Source organism: Oncorhynchus masou, chromosome 29 (assembly GCF_036934945.1).
Source record: "Oncorhynchus masou masou isolate Uvic2021 chromosome 29, UVic_Omas_1.1, whole genome shotgun sequence".
In the NCBI taxonomy this organism is placed as follows: domain Eukaryota; kingdom Metazoa; phylum Chordata; class Actinopteri; order Salmoniformes; family Salmonidae; genus Oncorhynchus; species Oncorhynchus masou.
This window is the reverse complement of record NC_088240.1, coordinates 85,192,836-85,217,135: the sequence shown is the minus strand read 5'-3', so window position 1 is coordinate 85,217,135 and position 24,300 is coordinate 85,192,836. Positions and strand designations below refer to the sequence as shown.

Here is a 24,300-nt window from a genome sequence, read left to right as displayed (position 1 = left end):
TAAGGTGTCTGATTCCAGGAGAACCATGAGCTGTTGATAAGGTGTCTGATTCCAGGAGAATCATGAGCTGTTGATAAGGTGTCTGATTCATAATGTTCTGCTCCAATAGAAGTATGAGGGACATTTGTCAGTTGCTCGTTGTGAGCACTGATGGAACGTTATGCACTTGGTCAGATGATCCTGCATCATTGTTGCATTCTTCACATATGATTTGGCACAGTATTTGGAAATGTACACAGCTTTTCCTTCTACATTAGCTGCAGTGAAATGTCTCCACACATCAGATAGTGCCCGTGGCATTTTCCTGTAAAAGATGAGAAAAAAAATGAGTATTAAAAACCAACAAATACAATTCCATGTACAGATGAATAGTGACACCGTTAGATTAAACAACTCCTTTGTAAGATAAATGTTTTAACATGAAACGGGTGCATTAACAACCCTCGGTTAGCAGGCTCCAGCAAGCTAAAACCCACATGGTAGCAAAAACTAACTAGCAGAAATTGTGAACAAGTTAGAAATGATTTAAACACACTTTGCTGTAGGCTACTATTTACTAGTTAACAAAAATCATGTATGTCATATAAAATATATTCACCTCACCCAGTATTGTAATCTAAATTTACCAGAAAGCATGTAGTCCTTGGCTCAGACAGTGTAGTAGTGTGAGCTCATTAGCATCTCATTAGTGTGCAAGATCTTGAGAATCAGCTGTACAGAATGCGCTGTGCATGCAGAGGGTTGCAATTCCATTGAATTGGGGATAGTTTAACCATAATATGCCACAACACCTGGAATTGCCTTTTGTGTATCCCACAAAAAAAAGATTCACTGTTATAAGCTAATGAATTTAAGCAAAATGACTTAACTTCCCATTGAAAAATTCCAGAAATTTACCTGAAGGTTTCCAACCCTTTGCAACTCTAGTCCTCAGACTAGTTCAGGAGCCTGTATGTATATGTATGATTATATATATACATATATAAGGTGTTTGATTCCATATAACCATACTGTATATATACTGTATATGACTCTTATTTGATCTATCTGGTCTCTCCTCATCACTACATTAGCTATATTGATTTTATTGGTAGGTGTCTTATTCCATCCCTTTACTTAGATTTGTGTGTATTAGGTAGTTCTTGTGGAATTGTTAGATTACTTGTTAGTTAGTGCAGTAATAATGTCAACTAGAAGCACAAGAATTTCGCTTCACTCGCAATAACATCTGCTAACCCTGTGTATGTGACCAATAACATCTGCGAACCATGTGTATGTGACCAATAACATCTGCGAACCATGTGTATGTGACCAATAACATCTGCGAACCATGTGTATGTGACCAATAACAAAGACTTTCAGTATGGAATGTTGTCCTCCAGTGACCAACCTATTCCCATTGAAGGGATTGGGATCATGTCACTATGAGGTGTGTGTTTGTACAGTATTCACGCCAGAGACGAGGTCCGCGGTCAGGCAGCAGAATCATGGGCAGGGGTTTGTAACCAGACTACAGATAGTCAGCCAATTGTTGCTTTAAAGTCAACTCCTGGAAGGAGTGCCACTACAGCCTTTTAAAGTGACAGCAAATTCACAACAACTCCAACATCAATTTAGAGTTGAGACACAAGCTGCATGCGGACCACAATCCCTTGGGAATATTTTTCTGCTCCAACAGTTTTAAAATGTCCCTTTATAGCTTGGCTCTGAGCCAAGTGCCATCAGACAGTTAATTTAACACACTGGGCTGTTGCTACAGGAGGAGACTGCAGTCGGTCAGAGGGTTACTTTAACACACTGGGCTGTTGCTACAGGAGGATACTGCAGTCGGTCAGATTACTTTAACACACTGGGCTGTTGCTACAGGAGGATACTGCAGTCGGTCAGAGGGTTACTTTAACACACTGGGCTGTTGCTACAGGAGATACTGCAGTCAGTCAGAGGGTTGTTTAACACACTGGGCTGTTGCTACAGGAGGAGACTGCAGTCAATCAGAGGGTTACTTTAACACACTGGGCTGTTGCTACAGGAGGATACTGCAGTCGGTCAGAGGGTTACTTTAACACACTGGGCTGTTGCTACAGGAGGATACTGCAGTCGGTCAGAGGGTTAATTTAACACACTGGGCTGTTGCTACAGGAGGATACTGCAGTCGGTCAGAGGGTTACTTTAACACACTGGGCTGTTGCTACAGGAGGATACTGCAGTCAATCAGAGGGTTAATTTAACACACTGGGCTGTTGCTACAGGAGGATACTGCAGTCGGTCAGAGGGTTACTTTAACACACTGGGCTGTTGCTACAGGAGGATACTGCAGTCAATCAGAGGGTTACTTTAACACACTGGGCTGTTGCTACAGGAGGATACTGCAGTCAATCAGAGGGTTACTTTAACACACTGGGCTGTTGCTACAGGAGGATACTGCAGTCAATCAGAGGGTTACTTTAACACACTGGGCTGTTGCTACAGGAGGATACTGCAGTCAATCAGAGGGTTACTTTAACACACTGGGCTGTTGCTACAGGAGGATACTGCAGTCAATCAGAGGGTTACTTTAACACACTGGGCTGTTGCTACAGGAGGATACTGCAGTCAATCAGAGGGTTACTTTAACACACTGGGCTGTTGCTACAGGAGGATACTGCAGTCAATCAGAGGGTTACTTTAACACACTGGGCTGTTGCTACAGGAGGAGAGTGCAGTCAATCAGAGGGTTAATTTAACACACTGGGCTGTTGCTACAGGAGGATACTTGGACAGATTGACTGTGTTGAATTAAATCTTAAATTCCACACTGGTAGCCCATATGTAGGCTAACTATATACTAAGCAATTATAAATGCAGCATGAAATAGAAGATCCTATAAATGTTCCATATCGGAGAATATTTTTTTTTTTTTTTTTTTTTGTGCAGAAATTTGTTTACATCCCTCTCAGTGAGCATTTCTCCTTTGCCAAGATAATCCATCCACCTGACAGGTGTGGCATATCAAGAAGATGATTAAATGGCATGATCATTACATAAGTGCACCATGTGCTGGGGACAATAAAAGGCCACTCTAAAATGTGCAGTTTTGTTAGACAAACACAATGCCATGTCTCAAGATGATGGAGCTCGCAATTGGCACGCTGACTGCAGGAATGTCCACCAGAGCTGTTGCCAGAGAATTTAATGTTAATTTCTCTACCACAAGCCTTCTCCAACGTTGTTTTGGAGAATTTGGCAGTACAATCAACCGGCCTCACAACCGCAGACCATGTGTAACACACCAGTCCAGGACCACATCTGGCTTCTTCACCTGCGGGAGTATTTCTGTCTTCAATAAAGCCTTTTTGTGGGGAAAAACTTATTCTGATTGGCTGGGCCAGGCTCCCCAGAGGGTGGGCCTATGCCTTCACAGTCCCATCCATGGCTGCTTCACTGCCCAGTCATGTGTAATCATAGATTAGGACCTAATGAATTCATTTCAATTGACTGATTGCCTTATATGAACTGTAACAAGGTAAAATGGTTGTGTTTTTAATTTTGTCCAGTATAGTTTGGTCTTGAGACAGTCACAGTACATACAGTAGGCTAGGCCTGTAGTAATAACACAGCTGACACGAGGCCTGTACTAATAACACAGCTGACACGAGGCCTGTAGTAATAACACAGCTGACACGAGGCCTGTAGTAATAACACAGCTGACACGAGGCCTGTACTAATAACACAGCTAACACGAGGCCTGTAGTAATAACACAGCTGACACGGGGCGGCAGCGTAGCCTAGTGGTTAGAGTGTTGGACTAGTAACCGGAAGGTTGCAAGTTCAAATCCCTGAGCTGATAAGGTACAAATCTGTCGTTCTGCCCCTGAACAGGCAGTTAACCCACTGTTCCTAGCCCGTCATTGAAAATAAGAATTTTTCTTAACTGACTTGCCTAGTAAAATAAAGGTAAAATAAAAAAAATAAAAGACACGAGGCCTGTACTAATAACACGGCTGACACGAGGCCTGTACTAATAACACGGCTGACACGAGGCCTGGAGTAATAACACAGCTGACACGAGGCCTGTACTAATAACACGGCTGACACGAGGCCTGGAGTAATAACACAGCTGACACGAGGCCTGTAGTAATAACACGGCTGACACGAGGCCTGGAGTAATAACACGGCTGACACGAGGCCTGTAGTAATAACACGGCTGACACGAGGCCTGTAGTAATAACACGGCTGACACGAGGCCTGTAGTAATAACACGGCTGACACGAGGCCTGTAGTAATAACACAGCTGACACGAGGCCTGGAGTAATAACACAGCTGACACGAGGCCTGTAGTAATAACACAGCTGACACGAGGCCTGTACTAGTATGGCTGATCCATTTCACGTTTCATATATATATATATTACATTTTATGAATAATGTGGTAAATTCATAGTGCTACTAAATAACTCAGCCTTCAGATTATTCCAAAAGTAAAATAACACACCTTGGGAATCATGACTCGTAACAACAATGTTTGATTTGTTGAATCAATTCAACAGGAGGCTTATGTAAGTAATCTCTAAGCACGTGCTCTGCTGGCCCTAAAAGAGTTGGGCAAACAAGAGAGGGAGAGGCCCTCGGTCTGTCAGCAGTTCACATGCAGCTCCACACTCACTGACAATGAGAGCCATGCATCCTGCAGGCTTAGCATGCACAGTCCCCCACATCCAGCCACCCCTTACCTCCTGGCTGGCTGAGAGTGAGAACACACGGTACTAGCCATTGTTAATCCAAGCAGGCATCCATCCTGTTGGCTACAGCTGAGAGCCCCACTAGCTAAACACCCACTGCTTTATCGCATTGTACTTGTATACAAGCTGTTTAAATAGGATGTTCTGCTGATATCAACTTGCAGGGCAGAGTTCACATAGCAACAGTTCCGGAGAGCATTAAGCACTTCATCTGTCCTACAGCTGAGCGGCACCATGGGAGAATGTGTTGTTGAGAGTTGGTGGTTTCCATTTTAAAATTCATAATGAGTAAAACCATTTTGTCAAAAACAGCTGCTACAGTGTGTTGTCTTGTCTGTGACTGGCAGTCCTCTACCTACAGTGTCTTGTCTGTGACTGGCAGTCCTCTACCTACAGTGTCTTGTCTGTGACTGGCAGTCCTCTACCTACAGTGTCTTGTCTGTGACTGGCAGTCCTCTACCTACAGTGTCTTGTCTGTGACTGGCAGTCCTCTACCTACAGTGTCTTGTCTGTGACTGGCAGTCCTCTACCTACAGTGTCTTGTCTGTGACTGGCAGTCCTCTACCTACAGTGTCTTGTCTGCGACTGGCAGTCCTCTACCTACAGTGTCTTGTCTGCGACTGGCAGTCCTCTACCTACAGTGTCTTGTCTGTGACTGTCAGTCCTCTACCTACAATGTCTTGTCTGTGACTGTCAGTCCTCTACCTACAGTGTCTTGTCTGTGACTGTCAGTCCTCTACCTACAGTGTCTTGTCTGTGACTGTCAGTCCTCTACCTACAGTGTCTTGTCTGTGACTGTCAGTCCTCTACCTACAGTGTCTGTGACTGTCAGTCCTCTACCTATAGGTGTCTTGTCTGTGATTATCAGTCCTCTAACTACAGTGTCTAACGGGAGCCTGTTAGGACTTGATAGGCTACATCTTTAGAACTAGAGCCATGAAACATACATGAATATACTTACTGTAGGCTGTAGATTAATGTACCCACTGTAGGCTACCTACTGTAGATTCATGTACCCACTGTAGGCTACCTACTGTAGATTCATGTACCCACTGTAGGCTACCTACTGTAGATTCATGTACCCACTGTAGGCTACCTACTGTAGATTCATGTACCTGCTGTAAATTCAATGCAGCAGATATGTGGATATTTAGCCTAATCTCAGCACCCAGAACCAAATCAGCTACTGGATGTTACTGTTATGGCTGTAACGAGAAACCAGTGGATATGTGATGTTATACCAGAGACCAGTGGATATGTGATGTTATACCAGAGACCAGTGGATATGTGATGTTATACCAGAGACCAGTGGATATGTGATGTTATACCAGAGACCAGTGGATATGTGATGTTATACCAGAGACCAGTGGATATGTGATGTTATACCAGAGACCAGTGGATATGTGATGTTATACCAGAGACCAGTGCATATGTGATGTTATACCAGAGACCAGTGCATATGTGATGTTATACCAGAGACCAGTGCATATGTGATGTTATACCAGAGACCAGTGCATATGTGATGTTATACCAGAGACCAGTGGATATGTGATGTTATACCAGAGACCAGTGGATATGTGATGTTATACCAGAGACCAGTGGATATGTGATGTTATACCAGAGACCAGTGGATATGTGATGTTATACCAGAGACCAGTGGATATGTGATGTTATACCAGAGACCAGTGGATATGTGATGTTATACCAGAGACCAGTGGATATGTGATGTTATACCAGAGACCAGTGGATATGTGATGTTATACCAGAGACCAGTGGATATGTGATGTTATACCAGAGACCAGTGGATATGTGATGTTATACCAGAGACCAGTGGATATGTGATGTTATACCAGAGACCAGTGGATATGTGATGTTATACCAGAGACCAGTGGATATGTGATGTTATACCAGAGACCAGTGGATATGTGATGTTATACCAGAGACCACTGGATATGTGATGTTATACCAGAGACCAGTGGATATGTGATGTTATACCAGAGACCAGTGGATATGTGATGTTATACCAGAGACCAGTGGATATGTGATGTTATACCAGAGACCAGTGGATATGTGATGTTATACCAGAGACCAGTGCATATGTGATGTTATACCAGAGACCAGTGCATATGTGATGTTATACCAGAGACCAGTGCATATGTGATGTTATACCAGAGACCAGTGCATATGTGATGTTATACCAGAGACCAGTGCATATGTGATGTTATACCAGAGACCAGTGGATATGTGATGTTATACCAGAGACCAGTGGATATGTGATGTTATACCAGAGACCAGTGGATATGTGATGTTATACCAGAGACCAGTGGATATGTGATGTTATACCAGAGACCAGTGGATATGTGATGTTATACCAGAGACCAGTGGATATGTGATGTTATACCAGAGACCACTGGATATGTGATGTTATACCAGAGACCAGTGGATATGTGATGTTATACCAGAGACCAGTGGATATGTGATGTTATACCAGAGACCAGTGGATATGTGATGTTATACCAGAGACCAGTGGATATGTGATGTTATACCAGAGACCAGTGGATATGTGATGTTATACCAGAGACCAGTGGATATGTGATGTTATACCAGAGACCAGTGGATATGTGATGTTATACCAGAGGCCAGTGGATATGTGATGTTATACCAGAGACCAGTGGATATGTGATGTTATACCAGAGACCAGTGGATATGTGATGTTATACCAGAGACCAGTGGATATGTGATGTTATACCAGAGACCAGTGGATATGTGATGTTATACCAGAGGCCAGTGGATATGTGATGTTATACCAGAGACCAGTGGATATGTGATGTTATACCAGAGACCAGTGGATATGTGATGTTATACCAGAGACCAGTGGATATGTGATGTTATACCAGAGACCATTGCGCCCCCGCACTGTTCTTCAACTCAAAAACCATTACCATTACACCCCCGACACTGTGCCGTTACACCCCCGACACTGTGCCGTTACACCCCCGACACTGTGCCGTTACACCCCCGACAATGTGCCGTTACACCCCCGACACTGTGCCGTTACACCCCCGACACTGTGCCGTTACACCCCCGACACTGTGCCGCTACACCCCCGACACTGTGCCGCTACACCCCCGACACTGTGCCGTTACACCCCCGACACTGTGCCGCTACACCCCGACACTGTGCCGTTACACCGCCGACACTGTGCCATTACACCCCCGACACTGTGCCGTTACACCCCCGACACTGTGCCGTTACACCTCCGACACTGTGCCGTTACACCTCCGACACTGTGCCGCTACACCTCCGACACTGTGCAGTTACACCCCCGACACTGTGCCGTTACACCCCCGACACTGTGCCGCTACACCCCGACACTGTGCCGCTACACCCCCGACACTGTGCCGTTACACCCCCGACACTGTGCCGCTACACCGCCGACACTGTGCCGTTACACCGCCGACACTGTGCCGTTACACCCCCGACACTGTGCCGTTACACCCCCGACACTGTGCCGTTACACCGCCGACACTGTGCCGTTACACCGCCGACACTGTGCCATTACACCCCCGACACTGTGCCGTTACACCCCCGACACTGTGCCGTTACACCCCCGACACTGTGCCGTTACACCTCCGACACTGTGCCGTTACACCATAGTAGTATACATTGGAGTGAAGCACAGACTGAGTTTGTTAATTTTAAACAGGCTTCCTGTTTATCACATGGGACTGTATGGGGTCGTGACCTGCCTGTACCAGCAATTCTGCTGCCCACATTCCTCACTGGAGAAATAGATGGATAGCTGACCCTGTGGACAGAAAGGTCAAGCGCTCATAACAGGCATGAGAGAACTGTCATTTTATAAAGAAGGCTATCTTCATTCCTCTATTCAGTGCAACTTCCTGTTTTGAGGAGGCACAGAGGGCTAGTTTACCATCAGCAGTTAAGCTGTATTCTTGTTCTTTCTCTTTTAGGACTATGTTGAAGATAACAACAAGAGGATTCTAATATCCCATAATTCTTTGCATAAATGAGGAAGAACTCTAGACAAAGGGACCAGTGATACTAGTTATTGCGTTGTTCTAACCTGGGTATCTTCAACCTAGATTTAGGGCCTACAAAGAGGATTATCTTCGTTCCTCTTTTCAGTGCAATGTCCTCTTTTGACGAGGCAAAAATATTGAATTAGTTTCCCCATTATCACTGCAGTTTTGTGAAGTTGTATCCTCGTTCTTCCTCATGTCCATCATATAACCCTTTACACATCCCTCTTTCCTCCAGACATATGTTCTTTCTGCACATAAAGGAGGAGCTGGACAGTGGCAGCCTGCAGATGGAGGCTGAGCAGGCCAAGGAGCTGTGTGCCCTCCTAGCCCAGGCTGAGTACGGAGACTACAACCAGAACACAGCCAAGTACTGCTCCAGCCAGATCTTCAGACAGGAGCCTGACCTGGCAACCATCAACAGGTCAGCACAGCAATGAGTAACTTGACTCCACCTGCATTCCATGTCTTACTAAGTACTTCTCTGTGCTGACTTGTAGAACTGCTATAGATACAAGATGATAAAAATATAACCTTTTGATTTGTGAAGGACATCTGAATAGCTGACTAAACCATGGTTTGGTCTTCTGTTATTGCCTTGATGTGGGAGGAGCCTAAATACTCCCAAATCAGCATATAAATGGGATTCACAACATCTGTCCCTAAAACACTAGGCTGCTGACTCAGCTAGCCCTGCAGCTATATACATTCCTAACCGGGCACTAAAGTACAGTTCTCATTCCTCATGTGTTTAGTTTAGTTTCAGTACATTTTAATTTGTAGATATTTTTTTTTATATATACAGTGCCTTGCGAAAGTATTCGGCCCCCTTGAACTTTGCGACCTTTTGCCACATTTCAGGCTTCAAACATAAAGATATAAAACTGTATTTTTTTGTGAAGAATCAACAACAAGTGGGACACAATCATGAAGTGGAACGACATTTATTGGATATTTCAAACTTTTTTAACAAATCAAAAACTGAAAAATTGGGCGTGCAAAATTATTCAGCCCCTTTACTTTCAGTGCAGCAAACTCTCTCCAGAAGTTCAGTGAGGATCTCTGAATGATCCAATGTTGACCTAAATGACTAATGATGATAAATACAATCCACCTGTGTGTAATCAAGTCTCCGTATAAATGCACCTGCACTGTGATAGTCTCAGAGGTCCGTTAAAAGCGCAGAGAGCATCATGAAGAACAAGGAACACACCAGTCAGGTCCGAGATACTGTTGTGAAGAAGTTTAAAGCCGGATTTGGATACATAAAGATTTCCCAAGCTTTAAACATCCCAAGGAGCACTGTGCAAGCGATAATATTGAAATGGAAGGAGTATCAGACCACTGCAAATCTACCAAGACCTGACCATCCCGCTAAACTTTCAGCTCATACAAGGAGAAGTCTGATCAGAGATGCAGCCAAGAGGCCCATGATCACTCTGGATGAACTGCAGAGATCTACAGCTGAGGTGGGAGACTCTGTCCATAGGACAACAATCAGTCGTATATTGCACAAATCTGGCCTTTATGGAAGTGGCAAGAAGAAAGCCATTTCTTAAAGATATCCATAAAAAGTGTTGTTTAAAGTTTGTCACAAGCCACCTGGGAGACACACCAAGCATGTGGAAGAAGGTGCTCTGGTCAGATGAAACCAAAATTGAACTTTTTGGCAACAATGCAAAACGTTATGTTTGGCGTAAAAGCAACACAGCTCATCACCCTGAACACACCATACCCACTGTCAAACATGGTGGTGGCAGCATCATGGTTTGGGCCTGATTTTCTTCAGCAGGGACAGGGAAGATGGTTAAAATTGATGGGAAGATGGATGGAGCCAAATACAGGACCATTCTGGAAGAAAACCTGATGGAGTCTGCAAAAGACCTGAGACTGGGACGGAGACTTGTCTTCCAACAAGACAATGATCCAAAACATAAAGCAAAATCTACAATGGAATGGTTCAAAAATAAACATATCCAGGTGTTAGAATGGCCAAGTCAAAGTCCAGACCTGAATCCAATCGAAAATCTGTGGAAAGAACTGAAAACTGCTGTTCACAAATGCTCTCCATCCAACCTCACTGAGCTCAAGCTGTTTTGCAAGGAGGAATGTGAAAAAATGTCAGTCTCTCGATGTGCAAAACTGATAGAGACATACCCCAAGCGACTTACAGCTGTAATCGCAGCAAAAGGTGGCGCTACAAAGTATTAACTTAAGGGGGCTGAATAATTTTGCACGCCCAAGTTTTCAGTTTTTGATTTGTTGAAAAAGTTTGAAATATCCAATAAATGTCGTTCCACTTCATGATTGTGTCCCACTCGTTGTTGATTCTTCACAAAAAAATACAGTTTTATATCTTTATGTTTGAAGCCTGAAATGTGGCAAAAGGTCGCAAAGTTCAAGGGGGCCGAATACTTTCACAAGGCACTGTATATAAACAAAATTTAAACAATGGAGGGACAGAAAAAAAGAAACCGAGCAGGGATTATTTGGTGGCAGCATTTGAAATAGAACGTAGAAAACATGTTTCATTCTATGGGTGGGCCCCCCTGGTGATTGAGCAGTATTACAACAGCAGAAAACGTAAATATTCTGTCCAATCCTGCCGTGTCCATCTGCAGCATCCAGGAGAAGCACCGTGAGCTTGAGGGTCTGAGCCAGGCGTCAGCAGAGTACCAGGCCCTCCAGCTGGTGTCCTCCCTGGAGAACTACGGAGTGGAGTGGCACTGGGCCAGGGACTCGGAGGGACAGAGGCTGGCTATAGGGGTCGGCCCTGAAGGGGTATCTATCTGTCAGGAGGACTTCACCCCCACCAACAGGTATATTCTCTACACTGACCTGACTTCACCCCCACCAACAGGTATATTCACTACACTGACCTGACTTCACCCCCACCAACAGGTATATTCACTACACTGACCTGACTTCACCCCCAACAACAGGTATATTCACTACACTAACCTGACTTCAGCCCCACCAACAGGTATATTCACTACACTGACCTGACTTCACCCCCACCAACAGGTATATTCACTACACTGACCTGACTTCACCCCCACCAACAGGTATATTCACTACACTGACCTGACTTCACCCCCACCAACAGGTATATTCACTACACTGACCTGACTTCACCCCCACCAACAGGTATATTCACTACACTGACCTGACTTCACCCCCACCAACAGGTATATTCACTACACTAACCTGACTTCACCTCCACCAACAGGTATATTCACTACACTGACCTGACTTCACCCCAACAACAGGTATATTCACTACACTAACCTGACTTCACCCCCACCAACAGGTATATTCACTACACTAACCTGACTTCACCCCAACAACAGGTATATTCACTACACTAACCTGACTTCACCCCCACCAACAGGTATATTCACTACACTGACCTGACTTCACCCCAACAACAGGTATATTCACTACACTAACCTGACTTCACCCCCACCAACAGGTATATTCACTACACTGACCTGACTTCACCCCAACAACAGGTATATTCACTACACTAACCTGACTTCACCCCCACCAACAGGTATATTCACTACACTAACCTGACTTCACCCCAACAACAGGTATATTCACTACACTAACCTGACTTCACCCCCACCAACAGGTATATTCACTACACTGACCTGACTTCACCCCCACCAACAGGTATATTCACTACACTAACCTGACTTCACCCCCACCAACAGGTATATTCACTACACTGACCTGACTTCACCCCCACCAACAGGTATATTCACTACACTAACCTGACTTCACCTCCACCAACAGGTATATTCACTACACTGACCTGACTTCACCCCCACCAACAGGTATATTCACTACACTAACCTGACTTCACCCCCACCAACAGGTATATTCACTACACTAACCTGACTTCACCTCCACCAACAGGTATATTCACTACACTGACCTGACTTCACCCCCACCAACAGGTATATTCACTACACTGACCTGACTTCACCCCCACCAACAGGTATATTCACTACACTGACCTGACTTCACCCCCACCAACAGGTATATTCACTACACTGACCTGACTTCACCCCCACCAACAGGTATATTCACTACACTGACCTGACTTCACCCCCACCAACAGGTATATTCACTACACTGACCTGACTTCACCCCCACCAACAGGTATATTCACTACACTGACTTGACTTCACCCCCACCAACAGGTATATTCACTACACTGACTTGACTTCACCCCCACCAACAGGTATATTCACTACACTAACCTGACTTCACCCCCACCAACAGGTATATTCACTACACTAACCTGACTTCACCCCCACCAACAGGTATATTCACTACACTAACCTGACTTCACCCCCACCAACAGGTATATTCACTACACTGACCTGACTTCACCCCAACAACAGGTACAGTGCCTTGCGAAAGTATTCGGCCCCCTTGAACTTTGCAACCTTTTGCCACATTTCAGGCTTCAAACATAAAGATATAAAACTGTATTTTTTTGTGAAGAATCAACAACAAGTGGGACACAATCATGAAGTGGAACGACATTTATTGGATATTTCAAACTTTTTTAGCAAATCAAAAACGGAAAAATTGGGCGTGCAAAATTATTCAGCCCCCTTAAGTTAATACTTTGTAGTGCCACCTTTTGCTGTGATTACAGCTGTAAGTCGCTTGGGGTATGTCTCTATCAGTTTTGCACATCGAGAGACTGAAATTCTTTCCCATTCCTCCTTGCAAAACAGCTCGAGCTCAGTGAGGTTGGATGGAGAGCATTTGTGAACAGCAGTTTTCAGTTCTTTCCACAGATTCTCGATTGCATTCAGGTCTGGACTTTGACTTGGCCATTCTAACACCTGGATATGTTTATTTTTGAACCATTCCATTGTAGATTTTGCTTTATGTTTCGGATCATTGTCTTGTTGGAAGAAATCTCCATCCCAGTCTCAGGTCTTTTGCAGACTCCATCAGGTTTTCTTCCAGAATGGTCCTGTATTTGGCTCCATCCAACTTCCCATCAATTTTAACCATCTTCCCTGTCCCTGCTGAAGAAAAGCAGACCCAAACCATGATGCTGCCACCACCATGTTTGACAGTGGGGATGGTGTGGTCAGGGTGACGAGCTGTGTTGCTTTTACGCCAAACATAACGTTTTGCATTGTTGCCAAAAAGTTCAATTTTGGTTTCATCTGACAGGAGCACCTTCTTCCACATGTTTGGTGTGTCTCCCAGGTGGCTTGTGGGAAACTTTAAACAACACTTTTTAAGAATATCTTTAAGAAATGGCTTTCTTCTTGCCACTCTTCCATAAAGGCCAGATTTGTGCAATATACGACTGATTGTTGTCCTATGGACAGAGTCTCCCACCTCAGCTGTAGATCTCTGCAGTTCATCCAGAGTGATCATGGGCCTCTTGGCTGCATCTCTGATCAGTCTTCTCCTTGTATGAGCTGAAAGTTTAGAGGGACGGCCAGGTCTTGGTAGATTTGCAGTGGTTTGATACTCCTTCCATTTCAATATTAGCGCTTGCACAGTGCTCATTGGGATGTTTAAAGCTTGGGAAATCTTTTTGTATCAGAGTGGCAGAGTAGCAGAGTGGAAAATATAACACTGGCCGGTTATACAAACTCAAGGCAGCATGCTCCTGTTAGCGTAGACACCGTTACTATGTGATTATGTAGTTCTGTCTACAGGTCTAGACACCGTTACTATGTGATTATGTAGTTCTGTCTATAGGTCTAGACACCGTTAATATGTGATTATGTAGTTCTGTCTACAGGTCTAGACACCGTTAATATGTGATTATGTAGTTCTGTCTACAGGTCTAGACACCGTTACTATGTGATTATGTAGTTCTGTCTACAGGTCTAGACACCGTTACTATGTGATTATGTAGTTCTATCTACAGGTGTAGACACACAAGGCAATGTTCTCCTGTTGGACATTTAATATGAAGTTATATAGAGCCTACAATGACTCTCTGTCCTCTGTTCTAGGATCATTTATCCCATCATCCAGATGGCCACCCAGTCAGGGAAGAATGTGTGCATGACCATCACTAAGGACAGTGGTGAGGATGTGGCCCTGCTGTTTAAGATGACAAGCACCAGAGCTGCCAGCGGCCTGTACCGGGCCATCACAGAGACCCACGCCTTCTACAGGTCAGTAACCATGTAGCATGTAGCATGGCTCCACATACCAACAACATGCCTTCTACAGGTCAGCAACCATGTAGCATGTAGCATGGCTCACATACCAACAACATGCCTTCTACAGGTCAGCAACCTTGTAGCATGGTTTACATACCAACAACATGCCTTCTACAGGTCAGCAACCATGTAGCATGGTTTACATACCAACAACATGCCTTCTACAGGTCAGCAACCATGTAGCATGGTTTACATACCAACAACATGCCTTCTACAGGTCAGCAACCATGTAGCATGGCTCACATACCAACAACATGCCTTCTACAGGTCAGCAACCATGTAGCATGGCTCACATACCAACAACATGCCTTCTACAGGTCAGCAACCATGTAGCATGGCTCACATACCAACAACATGCCTTCTACAGGTCAGCAACCATGTAGCATGGTTTACATACCAACAACATGCCTTCTACAGGTCAGCAACCATGTAGCATGGTTTACATACCAACAACATGCCTTCTACAGGTCAGCAACCATGTAGCATGGCTCACATACCAACAACATGCCTTCTACAGGTCAGCAACCATGTAGCATGTAGCATGGCTCACATACCAACAACATGCCTTCTACAGGTCAGCAACCATGTAGCATGTAGCATGGCTCACATACCAACAACATGCCTTCTACAGGTCAGCAACCATGTAGCATGGCTCACATACCAACAACATGCCTTCTACAGGTCAGCAACCATGTAGCATGGCTCACATACCAACAACATGCCTTCTACAGGTCAGTAACCATGTAGCATGGCTCACATACCAACAACATGCCTTCTACAGGTCAGCAACCATGTAGCATGGCTCACATACCAACAACATGCCTTCTACAGGTCAGCAACCATGTAGCATGGTTTACATACCAACAACATGCCTTCTACAGGTCAGCAACCATGTAGTATGTAGCATGGTTTACATACCAACAACACGCCTTCTACAGGTCAGCAACCATGTAGCATGGTTTACATACCAACAACATGCCTTCTACAGGTCAGCAACCATGTAGCATGGTTTACATACCAACAACACGCCTTCTACAGGTCAGTAACCATGTAGCATGGCTCACATACCAACAACATGCCTTCTACAGGTCAACAACCATGTAGCATGGTTTACATACCAACAACACGCCTTCTACAGGTCAGAAACCATGTAGCATGGTTTACATACCAACAACACGCCTTTTACAGGTCAGCAACCATGTAGCATGGTTTACATACCAACAACACACCTTCTACAGGTCAGCAACCATGTAGCATGTAGCATGGCTCACATACCAACAACATGCCTTCTACAGGTCAGCAACCATGTAGCATGGCTCACATACCAACAACATGCCTTCTACAGGTCAGCAACCATGTAGCATGGCTCACATACCAACAACATGCCTTCTACAGGTCAGCAACCATGTAGCATGGTTTACATACCAACAACATGCCTTCTACAGGTCAGCAACCATGTAGCATGGTTTACATACCAACAACACGCCTTCTACAGGTCAGCAACCATGTAGCATGTAGCATGGCTCACATACCAACAACATGCCTTCTACAGGTCAGCAACCACGTAGCATGGCTCACATACCAACAACATGCCTTCTACAGGTCAGCAACCATGTAGCATGGTTTACATACCAACAACACACCTTCTACAGGTCAGCAACCATGTAGCATGTAGCATGGCTCACATACCAACAACATGCCTTCTACAGGTCAGCAACCACGTAGCATGGCTCACATACCAACAACATGCCTTCTACAGGTCAGCAACCATGTAGCATGGCTCACATACCAACAACATGCCTTCTACAGGTCAGCAACCATGTAGCATGGCTCACATACCAACAACACGCCTTTTACAGGTCAGCAACCATGTAGCATGTAGCATGGTTTACATACCAACAACACGCCTTCTACAGGTCAGCAACCATGTAGCATGGCTCACATACCAACAACAACATGCCTTCTACAGGTCAGCAACCATGTAGCATGGCTCACATACCAACAACATGCCTTCTACAGGTCAGCAACCATGTAGCATGGCTCACATACCAACAACATGCCTTCTACAGGTCAGCAACCATGTAGCATGGTTTACATACCAACAACATGCCTTCTACAGGTCAGCAACCATGTAGCATGGCTCACATACCAACAACATGCCTTCTACAGGTCAGCAACCATGTAGCATGGCTCACATACCAACAACATGCCTTCTACAGGTCAGCAACCATGTAGCATGGCTCACATACCAACAACATGCCTTCTACAGGTCAGCAACCATGTAGCATGGCTCACATACCAACAACATGCCTTCTACAGGTCAGCAACCATGTAGCATTGCTCACATACCAACAACATGCCTTCTACAGGCCAGCAACCATGTAGCATGGCTCACATACCAACAACATGCCTTCTACAGGTCAGCAACCATGTAGCATGGCTCACATACCAACAACATGCCTTCTACAGGTCAGCAACCATGTAGCATGTAGCATGGCTTACACACCAACAACATGCTCACACAGGGTGACATTTTCCTCTTGTAAAAACATCTCTGCTGTGAACCAATGTAGAGTAAGACATGTTTAATATGCAGCACAGTATATGCTAGCACAGTATATGCTGTACATTTTCTGATAATTTCCATGAGTTGCTGCTAAGTTTAGTTTTAGTGTACATGTGGAGTCACTCCAGTTTCATAGTGTAATAACATTTTATAATATTGATTTGAGTGTTTTTGGTCAATAACTGTAATCTTACTTGTCCTTCAGGTGTGACACGGTGACGAACGACGTGATGATGCAGTACAGCCGTGACTTCAAGGGTCACCTGGCGTCTCTCTTCCTCAACGAGCACATCGACCTGGGCAAGAAGTATGTCTTCGACATCCGACGCACCTCCAAGGAGGTCTACGACCACTGCCGCAGGGCGCTCTACAACGCCGGCATGGCAGGGGACTGTGTGTCCGGCAGGCAGAGCCCGTCGCGGTCCCCTGGGGTGGGGGAAGGAGGCTGTGAGGGGTGCCAGAGGAGCCGGGTTCTGGAGGAGAAGCTGCAGCAGCTCCAGGATGCTCTGCTGTGTATGCTGTGCTGTGAAGAGGAGATGGACGCTGCCTTCTGCCCCTGTGGACACATGGTGTGCTGCCACAACTGTGCCGTCCAGCTAGAGGTATCCATAATGCCATGGTTTAAAATAAGTATATATATACATACTCACTCACTCACTACCAGTTTAGACACACCTACTCATTCAAGGGTTTTTCTTTATTTTTACTATTTTCTACATTTCTACCTAAGAGCGAAGCCATCAAAACTATGAAATAACACATATGGAATCATGGAGTAACCAAAAAATATTAAACTAATAAAAATATTTTATTCTTCAAATAGCCATCCTTTGCCTTGATGACAGCTTTGCACACTCTTGGTATTCTCTCAACCAGTTTAACCTGGAATGATTTTCCAACAGTCTTGAAGGAGTTCCCACATAAGCTGAGCACTGCTTTCCTTTTACTCCGCGGTCTAACTCATCCCAAACCATCTCAATTTAGTTGAGGTCGTGTGATTGTGGAGGCCAGGTCAACTGATGCAGCACTCCATCACTCTCCTTCTTGATCAAATAGCCCTTACACAGCCTGGAGGTGTGTTGGGTCGTTGTTCTGTTGGAAAAACAAATGATAGTCCCATTAAACGGAAGCCAGAAGGGAAGGCGTAACGCTACAGAATGCTGTGGTAGCCATGCTGGTTAAGTGTGCCTTGATTTCTAAATACATCACCGACAGTGTCACCAGCAAAACACCATAACAAGACCTCCTCCGTGCTTCACGGTGGGAACCACACATGCGGAGATCATCCGTTCACCTACTCTGCGTCTCACACAGAGACACGGCGGTTGGAACCAAAAATCTCCGATTTGGACTGCAGCATCTGCAGAATTTCCCCTCCACGACCCCACACATGACGCAAGTTCACAGACAAAATTTAAACAATTTCAGTCCAAATAAACATTTCTTAAAAGCATTGTTAACTAATGGGGAATGCAGTCAGAGACTATAAAGGTGCTGCAGATGACAGTCCCCCCAGCTCTCTCTTTGCTGAAGCCACGAGTGCACGTTTCAGTGCCCAACAGGTCGTAGATCAGATTTTATCAGATGTCCAGGAGGAACTAGAGAACAATGATTTAGAAGAGGAGCAGGAATCTGAAGAAGAAGATGGGGAAGAATACAACCCAGAGCCACAATGTATCATCTTCAGATGAAGAAGAGAACCCCCAGCTGAAAGAGACATTTTTGTCAAAGAACAGCAAAATAACATGGTCCTTGTCACCATATGACAACCAGGGCAGGATGGCAGCACAACATGTCATAAGGATGACCCCAGGGCCACAAGACATGCAGTCAACATGTCATAAGGATGACCCCAGGGCCCACAAGACATGCAGTCAACATGTCATAAGGATGACCCCAGGGCCACAAGACATGCAGTCAACATGTCATAAGGATGACCCCAGGGCCCACAAGACATGCAGTCAACATGTCATAAGGACGACCCCAGGGCCCACAAGACATGCAGTCAACATGTCACAAGGATGACCCCAGGGCCCACAGGACATGCAGTTGCCCAGGACATCACTTCAACATTCTACATGTTCATCACACCAGCCGTCGAAAAAATAATCTTGGAGAAGACAAATTTGGAGGATTTCCGTAAATATGGAGACAACTGGAAATAGATGGATGAGATTGACCTGCGTGCCTACATAGGGCTGCTAGTCTTAGCGGGTGTGTATAGGTCCCAAGGTGAGGATGCATGTAGTCTCTGGGATGCAGAGAGTGGAAGGGCGATTTAAAAATATATATATATATATATAATTATTTTTTGTGCCACAATGCCACTGAAAGTCTTTCACACTTTCTCAAGAATGCTACGATTTGAGAACTGTGAGTCAAGACCTGCAAGACGTGTGAGAGGAAAAGGCACTTGTAACTCCACACATTCAAAGGGAGTGCCTCCCCCGCACAGCAGCCTCTGCATTGCTTGTGGCAAGTTAAGGAGGTGCCAATTCTGCCCCCCAAAGGAGGACTGTAAAACAAATACTATGTGCTGTACATGTGAGAAATACACCTGCAAAGTCCATGCACACACCTGCATACTGTCCTACATGTGCCAATTAGAGTTGATTGATTTATATTCCTCACGTTTTTGTTTTGTATCGATCTTATTTTATTCTTATTTATTTATTGTTTATTGTTGGGGGGGGGCGATGGTTAAAAAAATGGGAGAAGACTAGTATTTTGTTGTTGAATTCCTCATTGTACAGTCCATAAGTATATATTTTAAAACAGATATTCACATAGTTTGTGTTGAATGACAGGTTGTTTCTTCAAGCAAAACACATTTAGTGTTTAAAATTCAATGAAGCTGCTTTATTTTAGGGGTTTAGTGAAGGCGGGTCATTGTTGAACCTTTAGGACAAGGGGAGTATACAGAATGTTAGCACTACACAAGGGTTAAAGTAATGATGGACTGTCGTTTCTCTTTGCTTATTTGAGCTGTTCTTGCCATAATATGGACTTGGTCTTTTACCAAATAGGCCTATCTTCTGTATACCACCCCTACCTTGCCACAACACAACTGATTGGCTCAAACGCATTATGAAGGAAAGAAATTCCACAAATTAACTTTTAAGAAGGCACACCTGTTAATTGAAAAACATTCCAGGTGACTACCTCATGAAGCTGGTTGAGAGAATACCAAGAGTGTGCAAAGCTGTCATCAAGGCAAAGGGTGTATTTTAATAAAAATATATATATTTTGAAGAATCTCAAATATAAAATATATTTTGATTTGTTTAACACTTTTTTTGGTTACTATGTGATTCCATATGTGTTATTTCATAGTTTTGATGGAGTCACTATTATTCTGCAATGGAGAAAATAGTAAAAATAAAGAAAAACCCTTGAATGAGTAGGTGTTTTAAAACTTTTGACCGGTTGTGTGTGTACAGTATATGATTGTTGATGTATTTTGTAGTCTGTATTGATAGATACAGGGAAGAAGTGATTGAAATGGAGGAGAAGGACAGAATGGAATGTGACTCAGTCGGGGTTAGAACCACAGCCTCCATGGGTTTTATGTGTTCCAGGGGTGGCAGCACTAAACACTAGTCCCTGTTACACCATAACGCCATGTTCTAGTATCTTCCACTGTGCTGAATGAACTTTGAAGCTCCAAGTTAAACTTTTAGAGAGGTCAGGGTGGTTGGCAGTTAATGAAAAGAGCTGGTACTGTTTTTTTCCCTTTTTAAGCAAATGAAGTGAACTGTTTGGTGAGGAGGAGTATGGTAGCCGGGAGGAATGTTTGCAGAAACTATAGTTACCCTTCTTCCCATGGTTTATTGGCTGTCCTGAACCTTCTGTAGCCTGTAGGTCGTAGGTCAAATGCCTGTACTGTCAGCTACTCTGTGGACACCATTAATCCAAGATTATATAGACTAATTCATCCAGATCTATAGGACTGTATCTTAACAATAGTCTGTTTGATTCCTCACAAGTCACATATATATATACAGTGTTTTAATGTTAGATTAGCATATTATATTCTAATCAAATCTTTTGATCTCACCCCTTCAGGTGTGTCCGGTGTGTCGGTCAGAGGTGGACCATGTCCAGCACATCTACCTGCCCACCTGTGCCAACCTGCTGTCCCTGGCAGTGAGCAGTGCTGCCCCCTTCAGTATTCCCAGAGACCTGGCCACTCACCTCTGTTCCTCCAGAGAGTTCTACACCAGCACAGACGAGATCTGTCACACGTAGATTTACTTCCAAATAGCTATCATTGCTATCATTGCTAACGTTAGCTAGCTAAAAATCTGGAGGTCTCCCCTCAATCTTAGCTAGCTGGCTAACGTTATACTGCATCTAAAGTTAATCTGGAGGTCTCCCCTCAATTTTAGCTAGCTGGCTAACGTTATACTGCATCTAAAGTTAATCTGGAGGTCTCCCCTCAATCTTAGCTAGCTGGCTAACGTTATACTGCATCTAAAGTTAATCTGGAGGTCTCCATCTAAAGTTAATTTTAGCTTAGCTGGCTAACGTTATACTGCATCTAAAGTTAATCTGGAGGTCTCCACTCAATTTTAGCTAGCTGGCTAACGTTATACTGCATCTAAAGTTAATCTGGAGATCTCCCCTCAATTTTAGCTAGCTGGCTAACGTTATACTGCATCTAAAGTTAATCCGGCGACATCAAAATGATGAAAAAAAGGTTTTCCTACTAATTATTTGCCGCCTTTAGGAATGTCATCGTGTTTTCAAGCCACAGTAATAAACTTTAGACTGAGTATTCATCAGCCCCTAATGAGGATGCATTGAGTAGAATGCTCAGTTGGGCATCAGTCCTAAAACAATCCTTCAAAACAATATTGTGAAGCAACGTGCAAACCATAAATACCAGGGGTAGTGCTGTAGTAGTATACCAGTAGTAGTGCTGTAGTAGTAGTGCTGTAGTAGTATACCAGGGGTAGTGCTGCAGTAGTATACCAGTAGTAGTTGTATACCAGGCATAGTATACCAGTAGTAGTGCTGTAGTAGTATACCAGTAGTAGTGCTGTAGTAGTATACCAGTAGTAGTGCTGTAGTAGTTGTATACCAGGCATAGTGTACCAGTAGTAGTGCTGCAGTAGTTGTAGTGCTGTAGTAGTATACCAGTAGTAGCACTGTAGTAGTATACCAGTAGTAGCACTGTAGTAGTATACCAGTAGTAGTGCTGTAGTAGTATACCAGTAGTAGCGCTGTAGTAGTATACCAGTAGTTGTATACCAGTAGTAGTGCTGCAGTAGTTGTATACCAGGTGTAGTGCTGCAGTAGGGATATACCAGGGGTAGTATACCAGTAGTTGTATACCAGGGGTAGTGCTGTAGTAGTATACCAGTAGTTGTATACCAGGGGTAGTGCTGTAGGAGTATACCAGTAGTTGTATACCAGTAGTAGTGCTGTAGTAGTTGTATACCAGTAGTAGTTCTGTAGTTGTATACCAGTAGTAGTGCTGTAGTAGTTGTATACCAGTAGTAGTTCTGTAGTTGTATACCAGTAGTAGTGCTGTAGTAGGAATACACCAGGGGTAGTATACCAGTAGTGTAGTAGTACTGCAGTATTGGTGTTGTAGTAGTAGTGTGCTACTGTATGAGGTGCTATATGACTGCATACAGTAGCATTCTGAACATTAATTTCTCTTGCAACAGCTCTGGTGGACATTCCTGCAGTCAGCATGCCAACTGCACGCTCCCTCAACTTGAGACATCTATGGTATTGTGTTGTGTGACAACTGCACATTTTAGAACAATCTTTTATTGTCCCCAACACAAGGTGCACTTGTGTAATGATTGTGCTGTTTAATCAGCTTCTTGATTATCTTGGCACAGGGGAAATGCTCACTACCAGGGATGTAAACAAGTTTGTGCACAATTTGAGAGAAATAAGCTTTTTGTTCATTATATGTATACTTTACACTCCATTGTATTTTGATATCTTTATCTCTGCCATACAAACGGTATATAAATGTGAAGTCTCTGACCATAGTGTTGAAATCGTCATTACATTAGACTAGAAGAGTGTACCAGGCCAGGTAAATAGTCTTTATTTTATTATTTATCAGGGCCCATAGGGCTGTAATGAAGTAGTGCACTATATAGGGTGTCTGTTGGGATGGATGTTCCCACTGTCTTCCACAGATGAGTTACTCAATTTATCTTCTGGCCTGCAGCGAGTTCAAAATGTACCATACCAGGCCTGTTACCAGTCTACATTATTGCTTCTCATGTCCACACTGCATCCCACTGCTGGCTTGCTCAGATCTAAGCATGGTTATCCCTGGATGCTGCTGGAAGTGGTGTTGGAGGGCCAGTAGGAGGCACCCTGTCCTCTGATCTAAAAAAATATATATATCCCAATGACCCAGGACAGTGTTTGGGGACATTGCCCTGTGTAGCGTGTCGTCTTTCGGATGAGACGTTAAACAGGTGTCCTGACTCTCTGAGGTCATTAAAGATCCCATGGCACTTATTGCAAGAGTAGGGGTGTTAAGCCTGATGTCCTGGCTAAATTCCCAATCTGGCCCTCATACCATCATGGACACCTAATCATGTATGAGCTGCCAATTGGCTCATACATCCTCTCCCCCTGTAACTATTCCCCAGGTCGTTGCTGTAAATGAGAAAATGTTCTCAGTCAACTTAACTGGTAAAATAAGGGTTAAATGAAATGGAGAAGAATTCTCCACCAAAGCTCTTCATTTCTTTTTAAATAGCTATTTACACCATGTAC

At 44.1% G+C, this 24,300-nt stretch overlaps 1 protein-coding gene across 2 annotated transcripts in view; it reads left to right on the top strand.

Moving 5' to 3' along the window:
* The window catches only part of LOC135520856 (E3 ubiquitin-protein ligase MYLIP-A-like), a 31,290-nt gene extending 9,255 nt beyond the window's left edge, over positions 1-22,035 (top strand). For both annotated transcript variants that reach the window (XM_064946671.1, XM_064946669.1), the window contains exons 3-7: positions 8,999-9,184; positions 11,382-11,579; positions 14,766-14,930; positions 17,750-18,146; positions 21,610-22,035. In XM_064946671.1, coding sequence (XP_064802743.1) covers positions 8,999-9,184; positions 11,382-11,579; positions 14,766-14,930; positions 17,750-18,146; positions 21,610-21,792 — 1,129 coding nt within the window. In that variant the 3' untranslated portion in view covers positions 21,793-22,035. The remainder of the gene's footprint in view (positions 1-8,998; positions 9,185-11,381; positions 11,580-14,765; positions 14,931-17,749; positions 18,147-21,609) is intronic.
* Positions 22,036-24,300: the final 2,265 nt, after the last annotated feature.